The sequence below is a fragment of the Canis lupus genome, chromosome 7, assembly GCF_003254725.2.
Source record: "Canis lupus dingo isolate Sandy chromosome 7, ASM325472v2, whole genome shotgun sequence".
NCBI classification, from domain to species: Eukaryota; Metazoa; Chordata; class Mammalia; order Carnivora; family Canidae; genus Canis; species Canis lupus.
In genome coordinates, this window is record NC_064249.1 from 22,700,492 (window position 1) to 22,719,992 (window position 19,501).

At 39.4% G+C, this 19,501-nt stretch overlaps 1 protein-coding gene across 3 annotated transcripts in view; it reads right to left on the reverse strand.

Moving 5' to 3' along the window:
- PAPPA2 (pappalysin 2) overlaps window positions 1–19,501 on the reverse strand; it is a 268,840-nt gene that overhangs the window by 218,932 nt on the left and 30,407 nt on the right. For all 3 annotated transcript variants that reach the window (XR_004817712.2, XM_025430216.3, XM_035719433.2), the window contains one exon: window positions 13,999–15,070. Coding sequence is in view for 2 of the 3 variants with exons in the window: in XM_025430216.3 (XP_025286001.1) it covers window positions 13,999–15,070 (1,072 nt within the window). In the remaining variant the exon portion in view is untranslated. The remainder of the gene's footprint in view (window positions 1–13,998; window positions 15,071–19,501) is intronic.

The following is a 19,501-nucleotide window of genomic DNA, read 5'->3' on the forward strand; positions in this document are numbered from 1 at the left end:
AGAGTCATATTCCTGCCTCCAATCTTCCTGGATCATAACACTGATTCTACATGCTACTTCCATGTAGTTAGTTTTCTGAAGAATTACTTCTGTTTCTGGTTATAAAGAGTTTAGAAGCTCTGCTCATCCCTCCACTGAAAACAACTAAAACTTCTTAATAAAATGCAAAAATAAATTTTAAATGAATTACAAAGCTGAAAGGAAATTAAGCTATCTTCAGAACCCACATATAAAGTAAAACTAAGAATCTAGACAAGTAAACATTCTCTGAGGCCACTGGCTTCTCTGAGGCTTTGCCCATTCCTAGTGCCCTTGAATTTCAGTTTGATAGCCTTGTGAAAATATTGCATAGGAAACAAAATTTAGCCAAGGGTTTAGCCAAGGTGGGCAGTTTTATGGGAGAGCCCCACATAAAGCCAAAGCCAAAGCTTTCAAGGACTGTACCATCAATAAAGCAGAGTACCAAAAAATTTTCACAGCCCGCTTCATCAAGGGAAACAGCAAGGAAACTTACATCCCCTGAACTTGATCCAATATGGAAGGTGAAGATCTCCCCTGGGGAGTAACCACAGTTAACCCTCAGGTTTGCTCCCCAAACTCATAACACTCATTGGTCTAAAAAACCTCATGTCAATCATATAAACTTAAAGTAGTTTCATGTTAGTAGTACTCCCAGGCAATTGGTAAAAAGTAAAAAGAATATCTTCAATCCAAGCCTGAAAGAAATATGGCAAGTTTTAAGGAAAATGGGATAAAAAAAATCATTAATAAACACAAAGGAAATAAGGTGCCATAAGCAAGAGCTAGCAGGAATAACAGAATCAGACTAGCTGATATAAAATGTAAAAGAAGTATGTTCAATATGATTTTAATTAAATATCTTATTTTGAAATAATTGTGTATTTACATGCACTTTTAGAAACATTACAGTATAAAACTAAGTACCTGTCACCCAGTTTCTCTCAATGATGACATCCTGTAAAACTATAGTATAATATCACAACCAGGATATTGACTTTGATATAACCCACCAATCTTGTTCAGATTTTCCCAGTTTTACTCATACTAATTTATATGTATATTTAATTCTATGCAATTTTATCACCTATATAAATTCATGTATCCATCACTTTAATAGGTTTTTAAAAATAAAAGAAAATATCCAAAGTATGAATAAATAACAGAAACTGATTTTTAAGTGACTAAGCAGATATGAAAAAGAACTAAATAGAACTTAGGAAGATGAAAAGTATGCTAATAAAAATTAAAAATTTATTGGTGGATTCTAAAAGCAAGTTAGCCAAACCTTAAGCAAGGGTCAGTGGGTCAATAAATCTAAAAATAGTTGCACAAAATGCAATACAGAAAGGCAAAGATTGAAAAATTGAAAAGATGTTAAGAGATGTGAAGTACAGAGTATAAAGGAATAATAAGTATTTAATAGGAAATACAGAAGGAGATAATAGAGAAATTATTAAAAGCATGTATTTGAAAAAATATGACTAATTTCCCTAATTGATGATGACATGAGTTTAGATTCAGAATCGATAATAAATCTCAAATGCAATAACAAAGAAAAACCTACAACAAACAAATCACAGTGAAACTTATCACAGTGCACAACACTGAAGACAAAATCCTCAAAAACATCCTGAGAAAAGCCAGAATAACTACAAATGAATGGCAATGGATAGTTAACTTTTCAACAGAAGTAATGGAAACCAAGAAACTCTGTTTTAATATCTTGATAAGGAAAAACAGCCAATCTAAAATTACCTACTCAGCAAAGTTATCTTTTAAAAAGTTTGGTAAAATAAAGATATTTTCACAGAAATGAAAATTAAGAAAACATATGACTAGCAAACATTTTTTTTAATTTTTTTTTTAATTTTTATTTATGATAGTCATAGAGAGAGAGAGAGAATGAGACAGAGACACAGGCAGAGGGAGAAGCAGGCTCCATGCACCGGGAGCCCGATGTGGGATTCAATCCCGGGTCTCCAGGATCGCGCCCTGGGCCAAAGGCAGGCGCCAAACCGCTGCGCCACCCAGGGATCCCTGACTAGCAAACATTTAATAAAAGAAATCCCCAAAACCATCTATCAGGGATGAGCCAACTGATCTCAGAAGGAAGATCTAAAATTCAAGAGAGATTGGAGCTATTAAAACATATATATATTTAAATATATTTATCTATCTATTGATCAGTTGATCAATGGATTGATCAATATCTCTATATACAATGCATGGCTCCTATTTCCTTACTGTTCAAATCCGTTAGCCCATCTAAGGGCTTCCCAATATAACTTTAACAATTGTTACAATTTAACAATTTCTTACTCTTCCCTAGGAAGTTTTCCCTCCTTTCAAGATTTTTTTTAATATTTATTATTCAGGGTGGGGGAGGAGCAGAGGAAGAAGGAGAGAGAAAGAATCTCAAGCAGAGCAGACTCCCAGCTGATTTCAGAACCTGGCACAGAGCTACATCTCATGACCCTGAGATCATGACCTGAGCCAAAATCAAGAGTCAGATGCTTAATTGACTGAGCCATCTAGGTGTCCCTCAAGATGTTCTTTTTATAGTGGCCAAAATATATGTGCAAATGATTATCTCTACATTTGGTTCATATGCTTGCCTTTACTGTACTAACTCTTCCACCTGTGCTTCACTATTCATATTTTAAATGATCCATCTTTTATATAACATCTTTCCTAAGAATAAGCCCACAATGGTTTGTTTCCTTTCCCTCATCTTTTAAAGCATACATTTTCTGAGATAATTGTCATACAATTAAAATAACCAAATATTTACTCTACACTCACTATGAAATATGTACTTTGTTAAGCATGTAAGACTTATCCCTGACACAAAATATAGAATGGTGGTTAATAACACAGGCTCTGAAGTTAGAGTTTAATCCCCCTTCTGCCACTACATGATGATAGTTAAGCATCTCAAGTTGTTTCTTTTTTTAATATGAAAAGGAGATAAAAATGTCTAGTTCCTGGAGCTATTGTGAGCTTTTAACAAGATAATTCATACAAACTATTATACATATTAATTCATATAAAGTGCCTTGTTCACCTGTAAGATAGATAGATGATAGAAAGAAAGAAAGAAAGAAAGAAAGAAAGAAAGAAAGAAAGAAAGAAAGAAAGAAATACATTACTATGAACTAGGTAGTTACCTGGATTATCCTGACATATTTGAGTTTTGAATTCTAAACCAAAGAATCATAGAAATAAAATTGGCGTTAAAAGTCCATGGGAATGACCTTACTAGGAATACCAATGTACCAACATCTAAGGAAAAGGACAGTACCAGGAATTATGACTGCAGGCATTTTATTTCCAAGAAGTAAAGAAAAAACCAGCTCATTCTACCCAGATTGTTGGCACCAGCTGGGAGAGGTCTGCTGCTTAGAACACTAAGGAGGCTTCTCTGCTGTCCACAATTGCTTGAACTCAAGGCTGGCCAGAAACCTATGACTTCTGGCCTCACATGCAAAGACTAGTTGGGCCAATTCACACTGGTTGTTTCCAGAATTTGAACCAAAGTACTGCAAAAAAACTGAGACCGTTAGCAATGGGATATGGATCTAAAGAATTAATAAGATGAAGGAGAAGCTACAGCAAGCTGAGTTTAGTTGTAAACTAATGCTATAAGGGCACAGAATTATTATTAAAATTTAGCAGACTTGTAACAAATATGCAAATGCACTAAGATACAGAGATGCTTGCAGCTTTTGCCTGAGTACCTGAACCTGCCTCATCCCTAGCAGCCTCCAAGCTCCACTTCTAGCCTGAATGCCACTGTATAACAAATCTTTTGTTTTGTTTTGTTTTGTTTTGTTTTGTTTTAGTTTAGTTTAGTTTAGTTTAGTTTAGTTTAGTTTAGTTTACTTGAGTGAGCCTCTGTTCTTTACAACCACAAAAGCCCAACTAAAATGTATGGCAAGAATCTTGGCTAATCTGTGACATCATTTCAAGCAGGCTTTATCTGATTAGAGGGCCTGAACAGGGCCCCCCCTCCTTATTAGAAGAGGACACATTCCAAGAACCCCAGTAGATGCCTGAAACCATGGACAGTACCAAACCCTAGACATATTATGCTTTGTCCTATACATACATATCTCCAATAAAGTATAATCTACAAATTAGACACAATAAGAGATTAACAACTAATAATTAAATAGAACATGAGGACAACATATGTAATAAAAGCTATGTGAATGTGATCTCTATCTCTCACATATCTTATTGTATTTTACCCTCCCTTCTTGTGATGATGTGAGATGAAAAAATGCCTACATGATGAGAAGTAAAGTGAACATCATAGCCTTTGTGATAAAACATTTGGTATTACTGACCTTCTGACGATATGTCAGAAGGAGGATTGTCTGCTTCTAGACCACAGTTAACCACAGATAACTGAAACCACAGAAAACAAAGCTATAAATAGAGGGCAACTGCTGTATCTCCTGTGAGGAGTCTGTTCTTTCCCTCAATCACTGTCTCCCAGCTAATAAGGATTCATCCTACTTCTTGACTATTGTAGTTGACTGCTTCTCTGATTGTCAAGATTTACTCCATGTTTCATACTCTCAGAGCCATCTGGGAGCTCTGCTACTCAAGTAATGAGATAATGAATAAAATGGCTTACAGCCTTTTCCTTCCTCAGCTAACATTTTCACACTTTCATGGGTATCTTTAGTTATTTTTACTTACTTCTGTATATGGCAATTCTATCACAGTAATGAGACCAGTAGGAGGGATTACTAAAGTGTGTATTCTGGCTACCCTTTTTTTTAAATATGGAGTAGCATACTGTGCTGTACCCAAACTCTTGCCCAACACTGTCATTTTCCCCGTATCATTGATTTTTCATTTATATACATGCTAATTCATTTTAAAAATATGAACTGAGTACTTTCTATGTTACAAGAACTATGAACAAAGAGCCTAAAATCTTGTGCAAGAGACAGACAACAATGGATAATTAATTACAATACAGCATGGTAAGTATGTACTTGGGCAAAGGTTGACAAACTTTTTTATAAAGGGCAATAGTAAATATTTTTTATTTTGTAGGCCACATAATCTGTTGTAACTACACAACTCTGCCACATGAAAGCAGCCATAAACAATAGTAAATAAGTAGTTGAGCTGCATTCCAACAAAATTTCATTTACAAAAACAGGTGATAGACTAATGGGGCCCACAGGCCATAGTTTGTCAACCACTATCCTAAGGTGACAACATTCTTTTATTCAACAATTATTTTATTGAACACCTCTTAGTCTAGTCCTTTTGCTATTCTATGTGCTAGGGTAAAATAGTAACCCAAACATACAAAAACCCCTTCTCTAATGGAACTTAGAGAAGTGGAGAAGATGGATGTTAATCAAAATTATATACGTGTATAATATATGTATATATATGTATATTATATGTATATTATACATATATATATGTTAGTGATAAATTCTAAAAAGAGAAAACAGGAAAGAAACCATGAAGAGTCAGAGGAGTGTGTGAAATTTTAGATGACATCACCAGGGATGGCTTTGCCTAGAAGGTGACTTTGAAAAAAGACTGGAAGAAAACGGGAAAACCAACCATGTAGAAATATAGAGGAAGTAGATTCTAGCAGAGTGAAATGCCGCAGAACAGCTCATGTGGTAGGAGTCAAGCCCAGAGACAATGAGAAGGCCAGTGTGGCTGGAACAGAGTAAACAAGGGAAGCATGGTAGGAGATGAAGCCACAGAAATAACTGGTGCCAGATCAGATAGGGTACTGCAGGTTACAGTACTACAACTGGCTTGGACTCTGAATGAGCTGGGAAGCTGCTGGAGAATTCTAGGCAGAGGAATGACTTGATCTGAGCTATACTAATAGGATTACTCTGGTTGCTATGTTAAAAACAGACTGGGAATGGGAGGCATGAGCAAAAGGGGTGAGACCAGTTAGAAGGCTACTGTAATAATACAAGTCAGAGACCAGGGGGCCAGAGCAGAGTGGTGGCAGTAGGGGAATGAGAAGTGATACAAAGGAGACAGCTAATTGTTATTTGAGGATGAAGGAATGGTCTCAAGAAGGAGGAAGTAACATCAACTGAGACTTGAAGGATAAGTAGCAATCGCTCAAGCATCAAGCTTTGTGATAGAGTCAGACCCCTGGCTGTAGACAGAAGTCCTGGTGAGAAGTGAGAGATGCATTAGTGTTCAAGGGATTAATGAGTCAGCAGCTTCCTCCAGGGGACAATAATAATGAAACACAGCCTCAGAAGACCCCTCCAGTGCTCATATGCTCCATCCTCTCTCCAACCTACTTCTCTGGACTAGGAGGAAGACCCACCAACAATATTTGACTTTCTTCTAGTCACTAAAATGACATCCAAACAGGATTCCCAGAGAAAAAGGAAAAGAAAACATTTGTAAGTGTACAGCCATCTTTGAAATTCCTAGGCTTAAATTCTAGGAAGGGATCCCTAAGTAAAATCATCTGGGACAGACTGGCTTCCGACCAGGGTACCAGGGCCGGTACCCCAACTCCTAGGAAAATACCCAAGTATCCTAAACAACAGAATGTAGCTGGAGATGAGGGTCTCTCCTAAAAATTCTCTATGACGAAATATTTTTAACCCAGACATACCACATGGCTCTTTCCCAAGTCTGTCTATTTGGCTAGGAAAATAACCACAAAAAGGAGAAAAACAACCTCTTCCCACTTACCTGGAGAGAAAAGTTTACTGAGCCAGGTGAATAGAAAAATTGTAGACTTCATTTACTCTATAAAAGGGTACCTACTGGGACTAGAGAGAAACTGGATTACAAGAAAACAAACAAGATTTTTCTATGTGTACCCAAACTTTTTAAGCTTACCTGAAGTGTTTTATATCTTTCCTCCTATTCTCTTTTGCCGGGTGAAATGAGTAAATGAGTAGAAGGTGAGACTTTTATTGTGAGAATTTACACTGCATGTACATTTTGAAGAGGAGAGATTGAGAGGTTTCCTTGTTTGATTTTAAAGTTTCTCCCCTATTTGTTTTCTCTCTACCCTCTTCTATTCCTCATGCTTATTTTCCTTGTGTCTGTATGGCTTTTTTTCTCTAGGGAACTTTGAATCCCAACTTCAAAAGGAACCTATAACAAAGCCTGGCTGATGTTTAACAGATCCACCACAGCAGGGGCCCAGCCCAGCCATTCTTTTGGCTCAACAGCCAAGAGTGTGGGTGAGCAAAGCACAGCTAATCCTGAGCATCCAAGTCTGTGCAGCACTGATTTCTCCACCTGTTCTCTTTGATGGCACATGCATCCGGCCCCCTGCCCCTGGATACAAACGCTGTAGTGTACCTGCGGACACCACTCTCAGCCATGTCCGTATAGGGCATCTTCCAGTCTACCCTCCTGAAGATCCTTATAGAGTGAAGTGGGCCATGTTCTAGCACTGCCATGTACAGGAGTCCTTCTGCCCTCAAACTCCCCAATACCAAAATCAGGGAATGAGGCAGAGAGGAGACAGTGAGTCACCAACACACAGAGACCTTAGCCTACCACAGGCTTCAGAAAACAAATGTACAGCATCCCATTATCTGCTTCACAGCATGGTCTGAAACTAGGTGCCTGACTGCATCCTTAAAATGTGCTCAGCCATTTGTTTTTATTTGGTGATGTTTCTCCCCATGATAATGATATTATGAGATCTAACACATAGAATCCAAAATGGAGAGGTAAGCACACTGTTCCAAATCTGATTGGATACTAAGCTTAATGATGATGTGAAAAGAAGAGAAATAACAAGGGATAGAAAGTAGTTTCAGTAAGAAGAGCCCTTCATCTCTGAGATATAATCTTAGAGAGAAAAATAACAGAAACAAATCATGACCAAAAGGAAGCTGAAGCCTGCAATGGTCAGGGAAGCTTGAGTTTCCATTAAGGTATAGAGAGTCCCTTGGCGTGGCTTCCTAGGATACACCATAGAGAGGGGTCAACATTATGATTTTATTAGGTGGACTCAACCCCCTTCCTTCTCTCAGCTCTTGTAGATGCTGTTCCAGGGTGGCTGCTACGTACAAAGAGACATCTGGCCACGTATCCTTCCCTACCCATGAGCCAAGTTCCTCTATCTTCATAATTCTGTTCAACTGGCTGGATAATGTATCTATAATTCATATCTCCTTCTGACCAGCCCAAGTCTGATAAATACTCTCCATTTGATAGGCCCATCTGTGTTACAGATGTTTGATGCTGGATTCCTCAGGGTCTCTGCTCCTCTCAGAGCCTTTGGGAGAGGAACTTCTTTGGGCTAGATTTCTTGCTGAAAGTGGGAAAAGGGAGAATGTTGAGTGGGATTGGAAAAATGAGATGGATTACTTACATGCCAATCATTGTACTTGCATGTTTGTAATCTATGTGTAGATGTGTCCTCACTTCCTACCCATCCTTCACTGACCTGTAAGCTCCTGAGTGGACTCTGTCCCTGGCACACTCTGTTTGCTAAAAAATGTCTGGCATAGCATTCACTAAAGTTGAATTCCTTCAGAGTCACAGTATGATGGAATTGTAAGTTTGATTCTGTGATTTAATTGGAATATTGGGACACCACATACAAATAATTTAGTTCCAAGACAACCATTAACTCAACCAAGTCAGATTCTTACAGAAATCCAGAGATCTATGTCTCTATGAATCCAAACCCCTTTCAAACAACCCAAGCCATACCACAGAAAAGCAGTCTGCATTCCATATTCTCCTTTTAGTGCCTTGGCTTGTATTTAATTTTGATAAAATAAATCCAGGAAATTCTGAATTACTAAAAACCTCCACAAAGTTGTTAGCACCTACTCTTTATATATTCTTTATATTTGTCCCTCTGCTTTGCTCACTGTTTCTGGCACATCAGGACCTTGATAAATACCTGTTTTTCAAAATATGATTCTTGCCAGTAAGAGTTACAAAAAACATTCAATATTTTTAATTATAAATATTCAGCATAAGGAATATAGGCAGAGGACAGAGAGGGGGGAAAGTCTATAATTGAAATAAATATAAAGGAGTTGGGAAACAGAAAAGTTCTCCTCTCCACCATGCAGATTTCTTCCTCCAAAAGAAGATATTCAGTTAATTATCCTTTTTTAGATCATGATAAGTAGAGATCCACAAGTTTATTTCCTATTGTGAACAAGTGCTAGATATTTGAGGAAATCTACCAGCATGAAAGACAGATAAAAACTAAGGAGGGGAAAGGGAAGAAATAAAAGTTGACTACAGATGGGTCAGGTATAGTGCGCAGTGGGAAAAATCAGAATATATTTTATTTTTAGCCTAAAAATTTTTTTCATCCTTAAAATAAAAATAGATTAATATAGAAAGTCAAAAAATAAGTAGGTCTTAAAAATATGATTGCTAAAATTAAAAATTCAGTAGAAGATAAACTCAAAGAAATCTAGGAAGGAAGGAAGGAAGGAAGGAAGGAAGGAAGGAAGAAAGAAAGGAAGGAAGGAAGGAAAAGAGAGAGAGAGAGAAAGAAAGAGAGAAAGAAAGAAGAGATACAACATATGAGAGAGAAAAGAATAAGTTCAGGAGATCTATCCTCAGGAGCTTCAAGAGGAAAAAAATAGGACAGAGAAAACTGAACAAAGAAGTATCAAAGTAATAATTTAAGACAATTTGCCAGAGGTAAGGGCATGAGTATCCAAATAAAAAAGACCACTGAGTGCTCAACAAAAGAAAAATAAAATGCCAACCTTAAAAAAATTATCATAAAATCTCTAAAGTAACAAGGTTAAGATTCTAACCAACTTTTAATTTTTTTAAGATTTTTATTTATTTATTCATAAGAGACAGAGAGAGAGATAGAGAGGCAGAGACACAGGCAGAGGGAGAAGCAGGCTCCATGCAGGAAGCCCGACGTGGGATTCCATCCTAGCACCCCGGGATCACAACCTGAGCCAAAGGCAGATGCTCATCAGCTGAGCCACCCAGGCATCCCTCTAAACAACTTTTAAATGGAGACAAAACTTCCACCTCCAAAAAGACACACAACTGGGGGCTCCTGGATGGCTCAGTGGTTGAGCATCTGCCTTTGGCTCAGGTCATGATCCCAGGGTTCTGGGATAGAGTCCCACACTGGCCTCCCTGTAGGAAGCCTACTTCTCCCTCTGCCTATGTCTCTGCCTCTCTCTGTGTATCTCCCATTCATAAATAAATAAACAAACAAACTTCAAAAAAAATCAGATACACAATTATCAAAAGAGAAGCTAGGGGATCCCTGGGTGGCTCAGCGGTTCAGGGTCTGCCTTTGGCCCAGGGCAGGATCCTGGCTGGAGTCCCAGGATCGAGTCCCACATCAGGCTCCCTGCATGGAGCCTGATTCTCCCTCTGACTGTGTCTCTGCCTCTCTCTCTCTCTCTGTGTCTCTCATGAATAAATAAATAAAATCTTAAAAGAGAGAGAGAGAGAGAGAACCTAGAGGCAACTAATAAAAATCTGAGAGAAAATGTTTTCCCACCCAAAATTTTACACCACAACAAATTATCAACTTTGTGTAAAGGCAAAACAAAAACATTTCAAGAAATGTTTTTCAGAAAAAGTTACCTACCACATTCTTAGAAAGTTACTTAAGGATATCTTCCAGTAAAATAAGATTGTAAATAAATGTCCAGTAAGGTAAGGCAAGAAAAACAAAACAAAACAAAAAGAAAAACAAACAAACAAACAAACAAAACAGAGAATCATGCAATTTGGGACACAGTAGCTCCAATCCAAAAAGCAGTAAGAATTTCTGGGAGGACAACTGTGCAGCAGACCTAGGTAACTGGTCAAAATTGGAAGAGGAGGGGTGCCTGGGTGGCTTAGTCAGTTAAGTGTTGACTCTTGATTTCAGCTGAGGTCATGATCTCAGGGTTGTGAGATCAAGCCCCACATCAGGCTCCTGCTAAGCATGGAGCTTGCTTAAGATTCTCTCCCTCTCCCCCTGCCTCTGCCAACCCCCCCCCCCACACACACACATGCATGAACATGGTCATTCTCTCTGGGGGCAAAAACAAAAGGTTGGAAGAGGAGAGAAAAATAGAATGGAGTAGAAGGAAGCTCTCCAGAGAATGAAAAAAAAGAGAGAGAGAGACATTCCACAAATTAGCTCATAAGATAAAAACAATTGAGGATATTAAAAATAATGGAAGGATAAGGAAAGGAGGGAGGGGAAACTCAAAGAGTAAGGTAGGGGATGGAAGGAAGCTACATCAGAAAGGAAATATAATAATAGAATCATAATTTGTTCTGCAGGGAAAAAGAAACATAGCCATGATGTAAATATATATAGCTGATTTAACTAAAATAAATTAACTAAAATAGTCAAATAACTATATTGGAAAGATGGAGCTTGAGAAGAGGGAGACAACATAAAAGTTAAATTCTCTTTATCACAAGAGCAAGACAACACATAGTGTTTAAAATCAATTAATTAAGTAATATAAATATAATGTTTGAAGATATGGCAATAATTGCCAAAAGAGACAGGTAAAATAATCAAATATGGGAGGCAAGGCAAGAGGGTAGACAAAATAGGAAAAGTTAGACTGGGGACTACCATTCTTCCTGATTTCTTTTGGCCCAGTTTGATATTTGTAACCATGAGCATTTATGACTTTGATGTAAACATTTTTAATTATTTAAAAAAAGCATAAATAGTTCACTTTTATTCTACAAAGTGAATGCTGCATGTTGGGGTAATGAAGTTTGAAACACATCTGAATCCAGTGGTAGAAAGGAGTGAGTTGCCATGGCAATTCTGCAGCAGTAAAAGGAATAAATTATAAACACCTAGTTAAGGGTAGAAGCTGTAGGTATTTAGAGACATAAAGGGCCACTCTAAGAGGAATGACACCTAGGTACCTGGAGTGATCGCTCTCTCCATCATGGCAGTGAGTTGCTATAATCACTGAGGAGAAAAATAAGAACCACTGGGATCTCCCTGTCTCCCCAGAGAGTTGGCAACCACTGCTGTTAGTGAGGTTTAGCTTCTGCTTAAGGTTATCAAAATCTAAAAACCAAACCCAAACAGAATCTTCCTTGTGTGAATATTTCTGGGAATGTGATCAATTCCCCTTATTACTATTATATAAACAAAGGCTTCCCATCTGTCAGATCTAATAATGACAATGATAACTAATGTTAGTTTAGGACAATTTTTTTACATTGAGAACTTCAGTCCCCAAGCACTTTTCTATCCCTTATTTCATCTGATTCACACACACACACACACACACACACACACACACACACACCCCAGATATGAGTAACGCAAAGTATTACTGCAATGACTCTCTTCTGACAGAAAGGACATCTGAATTTTAGAAAGTGACTTGCCCAGTTTATCTAGCTAGTTAAGTAGCCAGGACTCCAAAATTCAACTGTGTCCTGAATCCAAATTTTACACTTAGTCTTTGACATCATATGCCTGAACTACAAGCCGACCTATTAATTAGTGTTAAATGACTGCCCGCACACAGGGTTACCATGAATTACTATACAAATTGTGGCCAACAAACACAAAGGCACCCATCCAGGCATTGGGTGGGAGCTGAGATCCAGGCTTCCCACCTCCAGCCAACACTACACCCTAGCTCAGATGTGATCCTTTTTATAATTCATACAAAGGTACCAGTTATGTGATGAAGAAGCTTTGCCCACACACACAAAATAACAAGTTTACCACCCACCTCTCTCCTTTCTTACCTCCCTCTAACACTCCCAACCCCTGCATGGACCATAATGAAAATTCTCTTACTGGCTTCTCTCTCATGACAGAAGACACATCAGATCCATTAATTTATTAAAATAAACATGAGATAAATAACTATATTTCGGGGCTGTTCAAGCCACTAGGTATGTAAGGGTTAACAAGGGCCCTGATCTTGTGGAATGACATTTCAGGCAGGAGAAAGACAAATTAATGTACAAGAAAAACATTAGAAAGGATGAGTGTTAAACAGAAATTTTAAATTAGTTGACAAAATAGTGATTGAGTAGCTTACTTAAATTAGGGGAAATCAGGAAAGGCCTCTTCAGGAGGTGACATTTCAGTCAATATGGAAATGACAAGAGAAAACCCATCAAGAGAAGATCAAGGCAAAGAGGTTTCCAAGAAAATGAAACAGTTATTACAGAGCCCTAGGGCAAGAACAAGCCTGATCTGCTTCATTGGAACAGGAGAAAGGTAGCATGGCTATGCAGTGAGGGTGTGAGAGTGGTTGCGGGAAGAAACTGAGGCAGTAGGCAGGGGTCAGCTTGCAGCACAGTGGGTGAGCCTGTTGGGGGACGTGGCTTCTATTCTAAGTGGGGAGAGAGAAAGTGAGAAAGGGAGGAACAGGTTCCGATTTACCTTTAACAAAGGATCTTTCTGGATGCTGTGCACAGAATGGAATCTAACAGGGTGAAAAGGAAGACTGTGGTTGCCTTAAGGAGACATTGAATTAGTTGTAGAAGCTCTTGTGTTCCTGAAGCCACTGAACTGCCCAAACTGCACCAGAGGCTACACACACATGAGGCCTCTTCATGGATTTGCATTACTTTGTGGGGAACCTGTGACTATGGGAAGAACACTCATGTATAATTGGTGCTGATTGGTTTCTGCTCATGTTTAGCTCATCTGCTCTCTGAAACCCCTGGCTTCCTCTGACAGACTAAGCTGTTTGGCTTTCCTGTGCCTCAAACACCTGGCATACACATCTTCAGGTGAACTTCACACCACATACACGTTGTCTGCTCCACAGAAAACACATTGTGTGAGGGCTGTCCCTTGTCTTCGCCATCCCTGTGTCCCTAATTACCTAACACCTAGTACTTCACAAAAGCTCAATAATGTCTGGTGGGATGCATGAACATTTTATTTGTGGGCTGTGTGAACCCTCTTTTCTCTCCAGAAACCAAAAACATAAAATGATGCAAGAAATGCATCCTACAAGCAGGACACCCCAAGCCCCAGCCCCTTACCTCTTGGGTGAGTCAGGGTCGAAGCAGGTCTTGCGCACATCGGCCACCTCAGGGTCGCAACAGTCCCCATCGTCAAAGTCGTTCAGCATGTTGTTGCACTCCACGTGGCAGAGCCCGTCCCTGCGGTTCCAGGAGTAGCACCGGCCATGCAGGCGGCAGTCGCCCCCATCATAGCCCGTGAGTGGGTGCTCACACTCAGGGTCACAGTGGTCATTACCAATCTTGCTGGGCTCACAGTTCACAAGCACAACCCGGTGGCGCAGGGTGGAGTTGTGGACATGGTGGACGCTCAGCTGCCAACTGATATTGTAGCGGCTAAAAGCATGGTTCAGTGCCTTGTGCTGCCGGCCAATCTGCTCCTCGCTCACGGTGGGGTTCAGGCCCTCATCGTCACAGATGTTCACCACTTGGTAGCGGATCACCTTCTCTCCCTGGAGGGGCTGATGTCCATTGTAGTGGGAGATCAGTTCCACATTGTCACAAGCTGTCCGCCCACAGAGTGGGGGCTGCAAAGGTGACAGAATTTCAGGCTGGGGCTCAAAGCCCTGCAGAACCTCTCGCCGTGGGTACTCCCCATCTCTAAAGGGGGCCCACTGTGCTTCCAAGGGCTCAAAGTTTGCTGTCAGGATCAGGGTGCTCAATTCTCCCACTCCAGTTGGATGCTGAGGACTGTGTTGGAGGTGGCTTTGTGGAAGGGCAGTTGACCAGAAGACCAGTGTGCCCAGGTGCCCACGAAAATAGTGGCCATTCTCAGAGCTATCCCCCCCCAGAAGCAAAGAGCGGCAAGACGCCATGAAGGGGCTGTTCAGGGGACCAGACTGCTCTAGACTACTGGCCACCCGAGTGCCATCCACATACAGAGCCATACGCTGTCCATCATAAGTGGCTGCCACGTGTGTCCATGTGCCTGGTTGGTATCGGCTGTGGCCACTCACAATGGTGGCTTTCTTCACACGGTCGGTTCGAAGGGAGAAGAAGAAGCGAGCGTCTCGCCTTCCCATGTCCTTCCCTGAGCGGATCCCTAGGGCCCAGCCCTTGTCACTGACAGTGTGGGAGCAGTTATCAAACACACCTGGGAAAGAAGGAAGAATCGAGGGAAGAAATACCAGATACAAAGGGGATGGAGAAAGGGAGAAGAAAACCCATATAAATTGCAGGAATATAGGTTTTTAATGGGAAAAAATAAGTGGTACAGATTCCCCACCTGAACTGCCTGTCCAGTACCCCATATGGGGCCATTCTGGCAACATCTATCCCCAAAAGGAATCTGATTTGAGATTCCATCCAATTTAACTCACTCTGGTATTTTTCAATAATCAAAATGGAAGCTAAAAAGGGGATGTCTAGTTCAAGTGACAACCATCCTCTAGAGTTTGTCACAAAAGTTCCACGTCTTCTCCCCGCCTTCATCAGAAGCAATGGCGGAAATCAGTTTTTAGAAAAGACAGTCATCTCCTAGTCCCTCAAATAGTCCCTTTTCCTCATTTGAATATTGAAATGATTCTTATGGGGGAAAACCAGGAGTTGGTGAAACAGGAAGTCCCTCAGAGCAGACAGTAATGGACATCTTTCCCAGCCCACTATTCCCTCCACTGCAAGGATACCCATCCACAGCCAGAGTAAGCAAAATGGCAGCACCTCATGGTCCTAGATGAAAAAAATAGTCAAGTCAGTTGGAAAAATAGTTGTTCTATAGTCAATGATGCCCACCACAGTACAAAAGTGAAACTCTACCAGAGAAGCGAAGCTGAAGCTCCTCACCACATGCTATCTTACCCCTTTACTCAGTGGGCACAGTGGGCACTATTAAGTCCAACTGAATAAGCAAACGGGGTCTACTTATAGATAACTAGATCATTAATATGTTTCCAGCAGGAAAAAGGAGTCAGATATAACACAACCACAGTTTAAACAGGAATCATAAAGGAGATCTGGAGGCCTCGAATGTTCCCAGAAACCCATCTACAGTTACAAACCCACCAACTCTCTGGCACCTCTTCTGATAGTATATAAATAGAGTCTCGGGAGCAGATTTTACCTGTAAATTACATAGAGGCATTACATTCACAGAGGAAATGTGTAATAAGCACTGCTTTAAATAATGAATGAATGAGGGAGACGTCTGCTAGCCTTTGAATGACATATCTGAGGCTAACATCAAAGTTGTTCTCTCCCCAGCCTGTTATATAAGAATCGTATTTATGCCCCTGAGTTCCTAGACAATCCACCCAAACAGTAGTTTTCTATGGAGAGTCAGGACTCAAAAGTCATGAGGCCTCCTGTTGTGATTGCAGGCAAGTGTTTTAAAAGTCATTATTTTTTCATAAATGACAGAATATTTTTTCTTCAGTCTCTAGCATAAATTAGTAACTTATGATTTAAAATTTTTTTTTAAAAAGCAACTCTAACAATTAGACTTTGAAGTACTGGTGAGGACTAGGTATAATGCAATGGTGATGTTTCCATTTTGCTCGTTTAGGTGGGGGGTACGTTCTTACACTGAGGTCTGTCTCATAAGGGAGCATAAAAACTCCTGCTTTAACAAATTCTTGTATAGGGTAGACTTTCAAAATGGCAGATAAATCTAGTGAGATGAACAGTAAATTCCCTGAGTCAGAGTTTCATTTGGTTAACTTATTGTGATAAGTACATCTAGCCTTAATTCTATCCATCTGCTGACCTATGAAGAAATGTACTACAGCATTTAATATCAGGACCATGAAGTTATTAAGCTCTCAGCTAGTAAATATCTGCTAGTTTTTAAGACTCATGATGGCATTACCTCCTGATTAACCTATCATAAGTTGAAAATACATTGAATGAATATACCTACCCTACTGAACATCACAGCTTAGCTTAGCCTACTATATATGCCTCAGAACACTTACGGTAGCCTACAGTTGAGCAAAATCACCTAACACAAAGACTATTTTATCATAATGTGTTGAATGTCTCATGTAACTCATCAAATACTGTCCTGAAAGTAAAACACAGAATGGTTATATGGGTATAGAATGGTTGGAAGGGTATCAATTGTCTACCCTTTGATCATATGGCTCACTGGAGCTGCATCACTGCTGCCCAGCATCATGAGAGCATACTGGACCATATACTGCTAGCCCAAGAAAAGATCCAAATTCAGAATTCAAAGTACAATTTCTACTGAATGTGAATCACTTTCACACCATAATAAAGTCAAGTAATCAGAAATTGAACCAGTATAAGTCAGAGTCTGTCTATATGTGAGTTGAGGTATAAATTATTACACTTCACATCTAAAATACCAGATAATTAACTTGTTACCTACTAGGCATCTAGTTGCAATTTTGAACACTTTTACTTACTGTTCTTAGAACTTCCCATTAATATCAATAAAATAATTGTTTCTACTTATTTATCTCATAGGAAGCTATAAAATTATTGATAGTGTGTCTAAAAAGATATTTCTAACTTCTTGAGACAATGCATAGAGATGTAATTTTATCATACTAGTCTAGTTCTGATTAAACTAAGTTTTAGTAATTACATTAGAAAGAATTTATTAGTCATATAGTCATTTTAGTTGGGAGTTGTAACAAGTATGATAGAAATATTACTTTTTAAATGATTACCAAAGTAATTATTCTTTGCTCTCTAATTTAATAAGATGTCCAAGTAGCATATGAGAAATTTCATGAAGTACTTAGGCAACTGCATTTTATTTGCTGTATTACCATTGTTCATCTATAGAAAGAGAGTAGTTTTTGAAGTACTGTCCTGCGCTCATTCCATGCCAAAAGAATAAATAAATAAAAACATATTTAAAAAAGAATTCTCTAACCCAATTATTGTGGACTGAATATTTGTATCTCCCTAGAATTCATATGTTGAAACATATGAATTTCCTATTGTGATGATATTTGGAGGTGGAGCCTGTATGAGGAAATTGGTCATGAGGATGGAGCCCCATGATGAGATTAGTGTCCTTTTTTTTTTTTTTTATGATAGTCACAGAGAGAGAGAGAGAGAGAGGCAGAGACATAGGCAGAGGGAGAAGTAGGCTCCATGCACTGGGAGCCCGACGTGGGATTCGATCCCGGGTCTCCAGGATCGCGCCCTGGGCCAAAGGCAGGCGCCAAACCGCTGCACCCCCCAGGGATCCCGATTAGTGTCCTTTTAAGAAGAGGAAGAGAGGGGCACCTGTGTGGCTCAGTAGGTGAGCATCTGCCTTTGGCTCAGGTTGTGATCCTGGGGTGCTAGATGGAGTCCCACATCAAGCTCCCTGCAGGGAGCCTGCTTCTCCCTCTGCCTATGTCTCTGCCTCTCTCTGTCTCTCATGAATAAATAAATAAAATCTAAAAAAAAAAAAGAAAAGAAAAGAAAAGAAAAAAAGAAGGAGAAGAAAAGAAAGAGAGCTAATCCTTCTTGCTCTCTGCCAATGTGATGATACAAGAAGAGGGTCATCTCCAAACCAGGAAGAGGATTCTCACCATCTTGGTCTTAGACCTCCCAACCTCCAGAACTGTGAGAAAAAAACTGCTTTTGTTTAAGCCACCTAGTCATGGTATATTTGTTACAGCAGCCCAAACTAAGACATCAATGTTATCATCTAGCTGTGGATCAGAATTGCATGTGAAACTTTCACCAATACAGGTTCTTGTGAAACCATGTTGAGAGCTGCTGATACACCATATTTACAAAAGAAATCACTCTTTTCACTACTGCTCAGTGGGTGGAAATGCAGTTAACAGAATTTGGGAGTCATAGTATTTTCCAATCAGTGAAGAAGAATTAGAAAGACTGTGATCAGTGGTAAGTTAAATCAGACATGAAAGTGGGAAGCTCATCTGAAATTGCTTCACACCATTTGTTTAAAAATCACATCTGATCAGGCATTCTAGTACAACCTATGTAACCATCATATATACTTGTTCATTAATTCACCCAACTAATGAAATGAGATGTAGTTAAAAGATGTATGGGCCTGAATAATACACAGACATGATGCTGTTAGAGAAAGTGGCTGATTGTCTAAGAAATGATAATTAATTGGGGCTTTTTATTATCTGTAATAAAACTAATATTTAAGACGACTAAAATGAAAATAAATATCCTCCATCCCCACTGAAAGATCTATTATTCCGAAAGTGGAAACTGAGGCAATGGTGTGGCTAATGTCTCCTTGATAATCACTGCCATCAGCCCCAACATCTTTCATGAAATCTTGAGTACAACCTTAAGAGGATTTTCAAAATTTCGAAAGACAGAATAAGTAAATATTTCTATACTCCTGCATCTTTTATAGTCTCTACTAGTAATCATCCCTTCCTCCAATCTGGTGGGTGTGGATAGAAAATTATGATTCTCTGGTGCCTGGGTGGCTCAGTCAATTACGCATCTGCCTTTGGCTCAGGTCATGATCCCAGGTTGCTGGGATCGAGCCCCATGTTGGCCTCAAGTGGGGAGCTTGTTTCTCCCTCTCTTGCTCCCCCTGTTTGTGATAATTCTCTCTCTCTCTCTCTCA